The 13,464-nt window shown below is 38.4% G+C and overlaps 1 protein-coding gene across 3 annotated transcripts in view; it reads left to right on the plus strand.

Annotated features, from left to right (window-relative positions):
• LOC126175739 (TATA element modulatory factor) overlaps positions 1–13,464 on the plus strand; it is a 173,250-nt gene that overhangs the window by 112,095 nt on the left and 47,691 nt on the right. For all 3 annotated transcript variants that reach the window (XM_049922689.1, XM_049922691.1, XM_049922690.1), the window contains exons 10-14: positions 714–861; positions 936–1,129; positions 1,991–2,203; positions 5,645–5,851; positions 12,233–12,432. In XM_049922689.1, the coding sequence (XP_049778646.1) occupies positions 714–861; positions 936–1,129; positions 1,991–2,203; positions 5,645–5,851; positions 12,233–12,432 (962 nt within the window). The remainder of the gene's footprint in view (positions 1–713; positions 862–935; positions 1,130–1,990; positions 2,204–5,644; positions 5,852–12,232; positions 12,433–13,464) is intronic.

The raw sequence follows: 13,464 nt of genomic DNA on the forward strand, positions 1-13,464 counted from the left end.
TCACATTTGGGAGGATGGAGTTTGCTCTCTCTAGGCACCCAGTTTTACATTTTCCATAGATTTCCCGAATCATTGCAGGGAAACACTGTGGTGGTTTCTTCAGCAAGGCCATAGCCAACACCCTGATTCTATTGTGCTGACACATACTACATCATTTCTAGATGCCGTTGGATGACTAAATAAAAATTCTTATGTACTTTCTTTTAATTCTCATCTTTTTTTTTTACTTTTCACACTTTTCCCCTCTCTTTTATTTCTATTATGTGTTAACTCGTCATGTGCAACACATAATATCCAGCCAGGCTTTGTTGCTTTCTTTCACCTGGCCATGGATAGTACAAGTAGTTTCTCATTAACATCTCATTACTACTTGATTCCATTTAGCTCTTTATCTTTAATCTTCTCTTTGCCTTTTATTGTTGCCCTTTTTTTTAAAAAAAGATGTAATTTAGCTTATCTTTCTTCTAATGGTATTCCTCTCCTTTGCTTTTCCCATCCTTAAAATTTTCATTTAAGTAGAGTTCTGGAGATAAATGTGAAGGTCATCTAGCTAATTTTGGATTCATCACTATTTTGGCATTGTTATGTGTCTGTGTTATTACTGAAATATTTTATTTATTATTTGAAATTTATGACATGTCTTAATGAAGCACTAACAGATAAGATTTTTGTTCCTTTTCAAATTTACAATACATTTTGGCAACTCTCCTCAGGCAGTTAGAAACAGCCCTACAGTCAAGTGTGTCAGAATCCCAAGACATTCATCAAGTGACGGAGGAATATACCCAGAGGTTGTCATCTCTAGAACGTAAATTCCAGCAAGCTATACGTGACAAGGAGACCCTGAGGAAGCAACTTGAGGTACGCTTTACTTTAAGAATGACATTTTTTAATTGTGTAAAGTGTGATACTTCAATTCTGTTTCTCTCTTACAGCAAGCAAGATTAGATGCAGCATCAAGATTATCAAAAACTGAACTGGAAGGCTTAGTGGCAGAAAAGGATGAAGTAATACGAGAACTGAGAGAGGAAGGAGAAAAACTGTCAAAACAGCAATTGCAATATTCTAATATTATCAAGAAGCTCAGGGTTAAGGAAAAAGAAAGTGACAACACAATCAAGAATCAGAAGTAAGGTTTATTTCAAGAAGAATGTTGTAAAATAATGTGTTATCTTTCTTCATCTTATTGAAATTTTGTTGGATGCATCACTGTTCTGGATTGGTTTGTTATCATTGCCCATATTGAACAGTTAAACTTAAAACACTACACTTCCATTTCAAGGAAAAAAGGTAACTGTATGAACCAACAGTTCACTGAATGACTGCACTTATTTTTTCCCTCATAAAATTTTCATTCAGGCAAAAATCTCTTGTAAGGTATAAGTACTAAAAAAATTGCATTCAGTATATTACGGAGAAAACTAAATGTGTTGTATCTTCAATGTGAAGCAACAACATAATGAAGTAACAAAAATTGAATTGGTATTTTTATCAGGAACTTGCTTCATTTTATTATATCAAGGGTAAAGACTAAAATATAACTAACAAAAAACTACTCCATTAGTTAAGTTAGCTTAAGTGCCATTACAATTTGGACTATTTATAATGAGCAGCAGTTTCTCATCAAAATTTTGATGAAAGCTTGTGCTGACACATGCACTTTTGATAAATTATGAATAAAATTAACTCATTAAGTCTGATGTCCGTGTGAGCTAGGACATTATCCACACATAATGGCACAGGACACATGCAAAAGTCTTCACTGTGATTGGCTCTGCATATACTGAACAAAAATGTGAAATTATGGTACTAATGGCTATAAGTCAGCTACGTTCAGCTGCATAAATACATACACTTTTTTTTAAGCTAATAAGTTAAATGATTTTCAGTTATGCTGTTATCTGTTTAGGACATATAAAATAATCATGTACAAGATGTGAATCAATGAAATATATTTTTGCGAACTTATTTTTGCATCTTGAAACTTTAGGGAGCAATTAGAAGAATTGTCACAAGAAGTTGAAAGGTTGAAACGATCTCTTACTGCCAAGGAAGAAGTGGAGAGGACACAGATTGAGGCAGTGCATCAGCTGACAGCAAGAACCAAAAACCAAGAAAAGGAGATAGCTGCTCTGCATAGCCAGATTGATGATCTGAATCAGAAAGTGGAAACATTAAGTGTTTCACTTGAAGCTGCATCAAAGTAAGCAATTACACTATATTATTATTATTATTATTATTATTATTATTATTTTATATTTCTGTTGACTATTCTTTATTTGTGAAACATAAAAGATGTTAGTTATTGTGGGAAATACTATATTATTAGAGACTTGCGAAATAATTCAGCCATGTTTGCTTGTCTTGCATCTCAATGGAAGATATACAAGCTACATCTGAAAAGTTTGGTCAAGAGGCCAATATTTAAAATTCAGTGTGTGACAAAACCACATACATGCATTTTGGGAGACATATTGAACAGCACCACACAGTGTCAAATATACTACATTGAAGTAGACATATTTGCACCAATCAATGGAACACAGTTACTGTGAAGACTCATGTCATTGCAAACTGTGTCAGAAATAGAGGAAAATGACTGTGAATATGCCAGAGAACTGAGAGTTGCGCGGTGAGCAGTGGAGAGATTTATGTTAAGAATTTCTTGGAGAGACACAGAATAAGTAAATGGACCATGAAAAAGATTTGAGTTAAGATGTAATTTTGACCATGATGAAAATACAGTCGAAGTGGACGAATAGATGATGGTTGAAAGAAGTTCCTTCCTGGATTCCAAAAGATTTGAAAAGACCAAGGTGATGATCTAACGGAAGATTGTGAGGATTGATAGCACCTCCTTCAACCATCTGTCTTTAAAATTTCTTCATTCTGTGTGACCAATTTCTGTGTACATCAGTGTGACAACAGTGTTAGTCATCCAAGAAACATAAAAACAATGTTACGACATATGCTATCAGATATTCTTTCTTTAATAAACAATATAATTAAGCACATAGTCATTAGATGAAGAAAATCATACATTCTGTGTATTAATTAAATTAATTGTAAATTGCATAAGGCTGCAGAACAGTTCTGTTGCTTAAGGGGGGTAGGACGTCAAATAGGCCGACCTGGAGCAGGGGAGGCACCACAGGACATTTCAATTTCCAGTGTCTATACTTTTACAAATAAATTTATAAAACTTTGTCAGCATGACCAGGAAGGATTCAGAATTCACACTCTTAGCAGTGGAAGATGTAAAACATAACGAAATAATTTTTTTTACATGTGAAATTTCATCATTTTTTTCTCTTACTAATGGCAGCATTTGTTGCTATAGATACACTTTTCTTCATAAATAAGAGAGATTCTTTGATGAATTTTGCACAGCATACAAACCATACTTAAAGGTGTATGAAACTCTAGAATTTTCCAAATCTATTAAAAACTGTGGTAAAAATTGAGGTAATTAACTACAAAATTTGTGTTTTTTTCTAAACATGAAGTTTAAAATACAACAGCTCATTCGTTTTTTCATAAATTAAATAAATTCTAGAGTTTCATGCACCTGTAAGTATGGTATGTATGCTGTGCAAAATTCATCGAAGAATCTCTCTAACTTATGAAGAAAAGTGTACCTATAGCAAAAAATGCAGCCATTAGTAAGTGAAAAAATGATGAATTTTCACACGAAAAAAAATAAATTATTTTGTTATGTTTTCGAACTTCCACTGCAATGAGTGTGAATCCTGAACCCTTCCTGGTGATGCTGACGAAGTTTTATGAATTTATTTGTAAAAGTATAGACACTGGAAATTAAAATGTCCTGTGATGCCTTTCCTGCTCCAAGTCAGCCCGTTTGACATCCTACCCCCCTTAATAAGAGTAGCCAGTCATTGAATAAATCAATCTTTGAGAATATGTACTAACAGTAATTGTGAATTCAAAATGGCTGCTAAACAGAGCTGTCGCTAAATGAGAGTAGTAAGTTGTGTACATTAAGAACAAAAGTCAACCATTATGAAAATGTATAAGGTATCTCACCATCAATATATTGGATTGTAGTTTGACTGTCCACAAAGTTCCACCATCTGTGTCTCATATAAGTTGAATGTGATAAAATAGTTATTAAATAACAACAAGTATAAACAAATAGTCCCAACAACAGCACAGTGTATGAAACTGTTACAGGCTGCCCTTCCATCCACAAAAAACTGCACATATTCTCTGTTCACCACAGAAATAGAAGTTTGCAATCACTGAAAAGTAGGATCACAAAATAAAACCATTTACTATCACTGGTTAGACATGACCAGGCAGCATTTTGCATGGTACAGTAACATGTAAGACAGGTAAATTCAAATCCTACCTGAAGCTGTGTGTTGCCTCACTAAACGAGATACTGTCTATAGAAAACATACACTCAGTGCCAAAGCATAGTAGTTATATAATATTACAGGGTTTTATGGAAGGATTTTATTTTATAATTCTATTTTGCACTGACTTCATACTTCATCTCTGTGGTGAGAAGAGAATAAGTGCTGTTTATTATGGACAAGAAGGGCAGCCTGTAAGAGTTTTGTACTCTGTGCTGTTGTTGAGCTATATCCTTACTCTTGTTACTTTTATTTAAGAACAGTTTTCTCATGTTATATTTATATTAGACACAGATAGTGGAACTTCGTAGATGGTCAGTGCATTTTGACTAACTTGGTCAGCAATGACCATCTTCAAATCTGCAACAAAACATGGAAAAACCAAATACAACAAGTGGGAAGTAGACCCCTTAAAACAATAAAAGCCATATTGAAAAGTATTACTTATACTAGTGGAAAAATTGTACTTAAAATATAACAAGCTTACTGGTTTTAAATGTGTCCGAATATATTGAAGCCATGGTGGCATCATCCTAAAATACACAAAATCAGCTTAGCAACATCATACATGTTTGAAATGTGGTGTAAACTAGGCCACAGAGCCAGCGACTCATGCTGCTAAGAGTCTACTCTACATAACAAACTGCAGTACAGTAGCCACAAATATGTTTGCGTTGTAATCTCAATAGATGTTGCTGCTGTAAGTCTGCACTAATTTTTCTGTTGTAAAATAGTAGAGAATGCAATAAAATGAAGAATACAAAAGTGGTCTTATAGAGTGTGTAAGTTATTACAGTGATAAAATGTAATAAATTAAAAACAAGAATAAAATTAAATTGTTAAAAAGGAAAATAAGATTTATACTGCACTCTAGTTGTATTGCTTTTCCCATGCTTTGCTACAGATCTGAAGACTGTCATCACTGGCCAAAACCTATAGTCCAAACATTTTTGTGTTTATAGACAGAAATAAAAGAAATTTATTTATTTTGTGTGTTCTAGGGTTGCATTTCAGGTGATCTTCTTTCCATTAGGTGTGAATTCTGTGCACTGTTAAAAGGAACTGCAAACATGATAACATAATATAACCCATGTTAAAAGACTTTGAAACATACCTGCTGAGATGATGACAGGCAACTCTGTTTTGAAAATTACTGCAAGTACATTGACTATAAGAAAAACAGTCCTTAGGGGAAAAAATACAAGTGACTTCTTGATCCATTTATAATATTGCATTTCTGTTTTGTTATTTTACTATAACTTTTTTAGGGAGATGAGTGAAAGTAAGAAGGCTCTTGCACTCAAAGAAGAACAACTTGCCAAGGCTATGGAGAGTATTGAAAACATGGCCCAACAGGAACTGGAAGCTGCTCTTGAAGAGGCAAAACGTAATTCACAGGAACAGCAGCAACACTTAAATGCAACAATTGAAGACTTGCGGCAGCGTCTGCGCCAAACTGAAGAAGAGCATTCAGGGTATGTAATGGCATACTAAATAACAATGATTTTAATTTATCAGGAATCAGAATTATTCAACACTATGTGTCATTAATACAATTTCTTAGGTTTCCATGAAAAAAGTGAATTTTGCTGTAAAATAAGGTTACTTCTGTTAACGAAATAAACTGTGTTGAAATACACTGCTCTGCAAAACTTATAGATGAGGTACATAATGTAACATAACGTGTTAACTACTCATTGGAAATGAATGAAAGTGTGGGAGCATGTTGTGAGAGGTCTCCCAGCTTACACAGAAAGTTGGACGTCACACGGTGTGATGTCAGCATGACTGTAGTGCCAAATAGGGCTGGTTGTTCAACAAGAGGCATTTGAAGGATTGGGAAAAGACAGTGTGTGACAATCAGTGAGCAGTTGTGGTGCATGGTGTTAGTGCTCTCCATTAAAACGTGGTCTGGAGACAACAGGTGAAGGATAATCAGGAAACTGAAATGACAACGAAGTTTCTAAAGTGGAGCCCAGGAGTGTGGTATTTCTCACAGCATTGCGGGGAGGTTCTGAACCACAGGTACTGCTGCCCAAAGAAGGGGAGGTGGTTGACCACTGTCAACCATGGCAGCAGATGCCACTACATTGGGCAGCAGGCAATGAAGGACCCATTTCAAACAGTGGGTGCAATTGTAACCACATTTAACATTATTGTAAGACAAGCAGTTGCATGCTTCATAGTGGCATGGCAAATGTATGGGAGTGGTCTCTTTGTATAATGACCAGTATGTTGTGTTCCGTTGACACCTGCACCCGCACATCGGTGGCACCATTTGCGATGGTACCAATAGTGCAGGGACTGGGCCAGTGAGAAGTGAGATCACGTGCTTTTCTCAGGTGTGAGCAGATTCAGTCTGAGTAGTGATTTTGGACTTACCCTTACATAACTAGAGGTTGGAAAACACAATTAAAACTTACCCTCATATGACTAAAGGCGGGAACACGTAATTCAACCAGGAACATTGTCGAACTTGATGATTTTGATGGTCAGGTGTTATGTTGTAGGGAGGCATAATATCGCTTGAGATTATTTACCACCAAATCTTTGAACACAGCAAATTCATCAGTCAATATTAACACTTTTTCAGGGTTACATTCGGCCCTGACTTCATTTTAATGGATGACAGTTCATGAGAGCATCAGATTGCACAGACGGAGGAGTTCTTAGAATGAGAAGCCATTCGGCAAATGGACTGGCCTACCGTTCCCTCGGCTTAAATCCAATCGAGCACTTGTGGGACATGATGAGGAGACGTATCGTGGCATGTCAATATACACCAACGACCGTCCAGCAGTTGTCAACTATGCTGGTAAAGAAACTGAACATACTACCACAAAAATTCCTTACCACCATTTTGGCGAACGTGGGAGCATGTCACAGTGCATACAGTGCTGTCCATTGTTGTCATGCAACTTATTAAGAACCATGTCCCACCTATTGTGAAGTCCAGAGGACCTCATAAATGATGGTGACTTCAGTGTAATTACAGTCATTGAATATATGTGCCATTTCTGTTCACCTCATGGCATATTTCTTTCAATGCTCTCCTCTTCTATACTATACTATACTATGCCATGCCATACCATACTATAGCAGTGCTTTCTATGTATGGTCCAAGTTTCGTCAAGCTGTGTTACTTGGCAGTGCCGCATCATGCAAAAGTTTTGCGCACCAGTGAAGTTTAGCACCATGTCATGAATTGAGAGCCAAGAATTGTCCAAGCACGCAGTGCTCTCGCTCGTATGCAGAGTTGAATTGCCTGGCTGCACACATCTACATTGTCTGAGCGGGAAGAGGGAGAAACTGCAAATGCACCACATTTAAATCGGAAAGCAATCACACAAGGAACATGGGATGTCTTGCAATTTTCTTTCTAAATTCATCCCCACCAAATCGGAAATAAATTGTTTCTCACCTTGCAGCATCTTATTGTGTGTATTGTGCAGTCAAGTCTACTTGACTGCAGATGTCTGCAATCCATTCTGACTGTTCTAATTTTTGTTCGTGCTTTCCTTTTTCCTTCGTAATCTCAACAATAGCGAGTCTTAAATTGAAAAGCTGTTCCAGGTATGCCCATTGACTTCACTAATGTTCATTGCAGTAGTATATAATATCTCCATACTCTTTGTTCAGTTCTATCAAAATCTATCACAGCTAATGATGATGTAATAATGCATGGGTCTTCAGAAAATTTACTGTTTGTACCACCAATTTCATTACATGCTTCACACCTTCTTATTTAGCACAGAACAATGAATCCCATACAAATCATCTGTTGATTATTGTCTTTTTTTGCTCTTTTCTTGTCAACTAAATCATTAAATGTTTATCATCTCTTTGAGAGGTGACAAATTGCCCCTTCATCTGTCTTACTAAATATGTATAACAATGAAAACAGTCAATTATTGACAAAATTATCATCCCATATGGTAAGTCTCCCCTGACCCACGGTTCTGGGTGATTTTTCCTGTAATCTACCCCTTTTCCTAGACCTCTCTAGTTCTTTTCTTCTCCCTTCTCCCTTCCTCTTCAACCCTTCTGCCTGAAGAAGGAGCCACTGGCTCTGAAAGCTTGCCAATTACAACAGTATTTTATGTGTGTGTTCTGCTGCCACTTGGTAAGTATATAATTTTACTAAATATATAAATATTTGTACTTGTTTTAGCTGCCAGTTCCACTTTAGTAATCATCGTTGCTGTACCAGCCTCATGGACACTAAGGCCAATTTCAATACAAACATCATCAGAGAGGTCAGGCCTACGCAAAAGTATTGTGGCACAAGTTTAAAAGAATAGTTGACCATAGACAGGAGATATATGTACTTAGTACAGTTCATGATTGGAAGGTATACAATCACTGTAAAGAAACTTGTAACAAAACAACAATTTCTGTATAATGTTAATGAACCATAGGACCATAGATAGATAGGTGCTGACTTCAAGATGACAATTTGTGAAGCCTTTAAACACTACTCTACCAGATTCTTATGTGTGCAAGCCCTGACCCATATATCTTCTCATTACCACCTACTCCAGTCCTGTCACAAGCATCTCATACCCCATCAAAGGCAGGGACATCTGTGAAATAAGCTGTGTGATCTACCCACTTAGTTGCAATAATCACTGTGCCACATTCTATGTGTGCATGACAAGTAACAACCTGTCTGTCCACAAGAGTGGCCAGTGTCAGACTGTGGCTAAGAGACAGCTAGACCAGCTAATTGCTGAGCATGCCACCCGACACAACATGCATCACTTTAATGGCTGCTTTAACAACTTGTCCCGTCTGGATTCGTCCCACCAACACCAGCTTTTCTGAATTGCACAGGTGGGAACTCTCCCTACAACATATCCTTTGCTCTCATAACTGCCCTGTCTCAAACTTCAATAGTCCCTGCCTTCCATCTGCCTATGCCCTCCCCTGATCCCATTCCTGTAGTAAACATGCCATCTAACCCTCCAACCCCACCCACATCCCCACCACTGTGGAACAGCCCTTGATGCTGCACCTAACAGACCTATCCTGCCACTGCTACATCCCTGCAAGATCGCACAGGTAGCTCCAGCATCTTGTCCCACAGTCACCTTTGCCCTGCTATCCCTCCCCATTCCCCATTTGCCCCCCCCCCCCCCCCCCCCCAATTCCTCTTCTGTACCCCCAACTACCCACTCCAGGTAGATTGCTGCTCACCTCAGATGCGATTGCAGCTGGCCTAGTGCCTGGTAACAATAGTAGCCACTTGTGTATGTGTGTGTGTGTGTGTGAGAGAGAGAGAGAGAGAGAGAGAGAGAGAGAGAGAGAGAGAGAGAGAGGAGGGAGGGAGAGAATTGAGCTCGTGTGAATGTGTGTGTTTTTTCTATGTCAGATGAAGGACTTCATCTGAAAGCTGAATATTTCCAGCATTCTTTTTCATTGTACCTGTCTGTGACTCAATGACTCCTCTATTTGGTGAGTGACAATCTATCCTTCACATATTGTTGTTATTCCATCTTGGATTTTCCATTGTGTTATAGATATTTTTAGCCACATTTGATTGATATTGTTTTGGTAATTACACTAATTACTGTGCTGATGTGTGCTGTAAACACATTCCCATCATAAGCATCCCTAGAACTTTCCTAGTTTGGTTGTATGTCATCATTCACACAGTATTTTTCATGGATCCCAAACTGTCATAGACCATGAAGATGAATACTCAAACTCGAGTACTACAGAGATGGAAAAGTCACTTCATAAATTACCTCAGAGATGCAACTGTAACAAACTTGTTCTTATACTGTAAATGGATAGATTAAAAAAAAAAAAAAATCTACTCACCAAGCGGTGGAAGGAGAAAACACACACACACACACACACACACACAAAGGTTTAACTTTTAAAATCTTTTGAAGCCAGTGGCTCCTTCTTCTGGCAGAAGAGTTGAAGGGGAAGGAAGAGAGGTGAAGGAAAAGGACTGGAGAAATTTAAGGGAAGGGCTAAAGTTCAGAAAAGTCACCCAGAACCCCGGGTCAGAGGAGACATACCAGATGGGATGAGAAGGAAAGACTTTTTTAGAATTAAATAAATAATCATCATTAAAGATAGATACTGGTATCCCAGATCACTTGACAAACACATTGACCATATTCTATTCATATTTGAGAAGACTGGAAGTTAATGCATTCGATAATTAATTGAAAAATGATTGATTTTCCAGTTTTACTATTCTGCCAATGTATGTGTACTACAAAGTGCTTAACATTTATGTGATTTTACTGATAACTATCAAAGAAAAGTTGTTGTTATGAGATGTATGATCAAGACTTATTTAAATGACCATTATTTTGTACAGCGGTAATAGGCGTTGTACAAAAGCAGAACCAAAATATTCAAATAATTCTTAGAAGGAATGGCTGATGATATACACTGAAGTGACAAAAGTCATGGGATATCTCCTAATATCATATCAGATCACCTTTTGCTTGGCATGGAGCAGCAACTTAACATGGCTTGAACTCAAGAAATCGTTGGACATCCCCTGCGGAAATACTGAGCCGTGCATAATTGCAAAAGTGTTGCTGGTGCAGGACTGTGTACACAAACTGTCCTCACTGTTATGCCCCTTAAATGTTTGATAGGATTTGTGCTGGGTGATCTGGTTGGCCAAGTCAGTCACTCGAATTGTCCAGAATATTCTTCAAACCAATCACGAACAGTTGTGGCCCGGTGACATGGCGCATTGTCATCCATAAAAATTCCACTGTTGTTTGGGAATATGAAGTCCGTGAATAGCTGCAAATGGTCTCCAAGTAGTCAAACATAACCATTTCCAGTCAATAATCTGTTCAGTTGGACTAGAGAACCCATACCATTCCATGTAAACACAGCCCACACCATTATGGAGCCACCACCAGCTTGCGCAGTGCCTTGTTGACAACTTGGGGCCTGGTGAGGTCTTCACTACACTCGAGCACTACCATCAGCTCTTACCAACTGATATCAGGACGCATCTGACCAGGCCACCATTTTCCAGTCTTCTAGGTCCAACGGATATGGTAATGAGCCCAGGTGAGGTGCTATAGGTTATGTCGTGCTGTTAGCAAATCACTCGCATTGGTTATATGCTGCCATAGCCCATTAACCCCACATTTCGCCACATTGTCCTAATAGATATGTTCATTGTACATTTCACATTGATTTCTGCAGTTATTTCACACAAGTGTGTGTGTGTGTTTTTTCCCCCCCCCCTCTCAGCACTGACAATTCCACGAAAACACCACCGCTTTTGATCATTAAGTGAAGGCCATTGGCCACTGCGTAGTTCGTGATGAGAGATAATGCCTGAAATTTGATATTCTAGGCACACACTTGACACTGTGGATCCCGGAATATTGAATTCTCTAGTGATTTTAGAAATGGACTATAACATGCATCTGGCTCCAACTAGCATTCTGCATCCAGAGTCTTTAATTCCCATTTTGCAGCCATAATAATGTTGGAAACTTTTCCACATGAATACAAATGACAGCTCCATCAATACATTGCCCTTTTATACCTTGTGTACTCAATACTACTGCCATCTGTGTACTTGTATGTTGCTATTCTGTGACTTTCGTCACCTCAGTGTATGACTTTAATTTAGTTTTGAATTTTTGGAGACTCCCAGTTCACTTTCTTCTGCATGTGAGCAGCTTCTTAAAAACAGTTGCACCAGGATAATACTGTTTCAAATTGTCTTTCCAAAGTAGTTAAATGTATTGTTTGATTGGGAAACAAATACCCAATTGTAAGTAGCTTTCTGTCAGATAGTGTTTTATTAATGGTGCACATTGGTTTACTACAGAAGTAGATTGTATGAGAGTAATTTACAGGCGGGAGGCATCTTTACGACAAGAAACTGCTGAGCTGCTTCGTAGACTTGAGGCAGCAGAGGCACGGAGTGAGGAGCTGGCAGAAGCAGCCTCAGGAGCAACGAGACCACTGTTGAGACAGCTGGAACAGCTGCAAGCCACAGCTGCGAGTCGTCAGGCGACATTTGAGAAACAGGAAAAGTCACTCACGGACACAATAGGTAAGTGTTGCTATGAGAGATAGTGGCATATTTCCTTTGGTTGCAGGATAAACAATTCTGTGAAAGTTCATGGATGAAACAGCAGTAGCTGAACATATGTCTGGCAGAATGCTTCTACCATTTTTTATAATTGTTGCAGTCTTTCTCAAAACTATTGAACAGTGTAAATTTTTCACACCAAACACATGACATGTACTGTATGTTCTAACTGTCCCTTCAGTGTCTCCTTCAATACTACAATTCCCATGGCTTCTGTTATTCTCTGTCCTTCAACTACCTCTTCACCTTTCCACTATGTACACTCCCCCACACAGTTTCCTTGCTGTTCTCACACACAGGGTGCTACAAAAAGGTACGGCCAAACTTTCAGGAAACATTCCTCACACACAAAGAAAGAAAATATGTTATGTGGACATGTGTCCGTAAACGCTTGCTTTCCATGTTAGAGCTCATTTTATTACTTCTCTTCAAATCACATTGGTCATGGAATGGAAACACACAGCAACAGAACGTACCAGCATGACTTCAAACACTTTGTTACAGGAAATGTTCAAAATGTCCTCCGTTAGCAAGGATACATGCATCCACTCTCCGTCACATGGAATCCCTGATGCGCTGATGCAGCACTGGAGAATGGCGTACTGTATCACAGCCGCCCACAATACGAGCACAAAGAGTCTCTACATTTGGTTGTGTAGACAAGAGCTTTCAAATGCCCCCATAAATAAAGTCAAGGGGGTTGAGGCCAGGAGAGCGTGAAGGCCATGGAATTGGTCCGCCTCTACCAATCCATCGGTCACCGAATCTGTTGTTGAGAAGTGTACGAACACTTCGACTGAAATGTGCAGTTGCTCCATCGTGCATGAACCACATGTTGTGTCGTACTTGTAAAGGCACATGTTCTAGCAGCACAGGCAGAGTATCCCATATGAAATCATGATAACATGCTCTATTGAGCATAGGTGGAAGAACATGGGGCCCAATCAAGACATCACCAACAATGCCTGCCCAAACGTTCGCAGAAAATCTGTG

The sequence above is a fragment of the Schistocerca cancellata genome, chromosome 3 (genome assembly GCF_023864275.1).
Source record: "Schistocerca cancellata isolate TAMUIC-IGC-003103 chromosome 3, iqSchCanc2.1, whole genome shotgun sequence".
Lineage (NCBI taxonomy): Eukaryota > Metazoa > Arthropoda > Insecta > Orthoptera > Acrididae > Schistocerca > Schistocerca cancellata.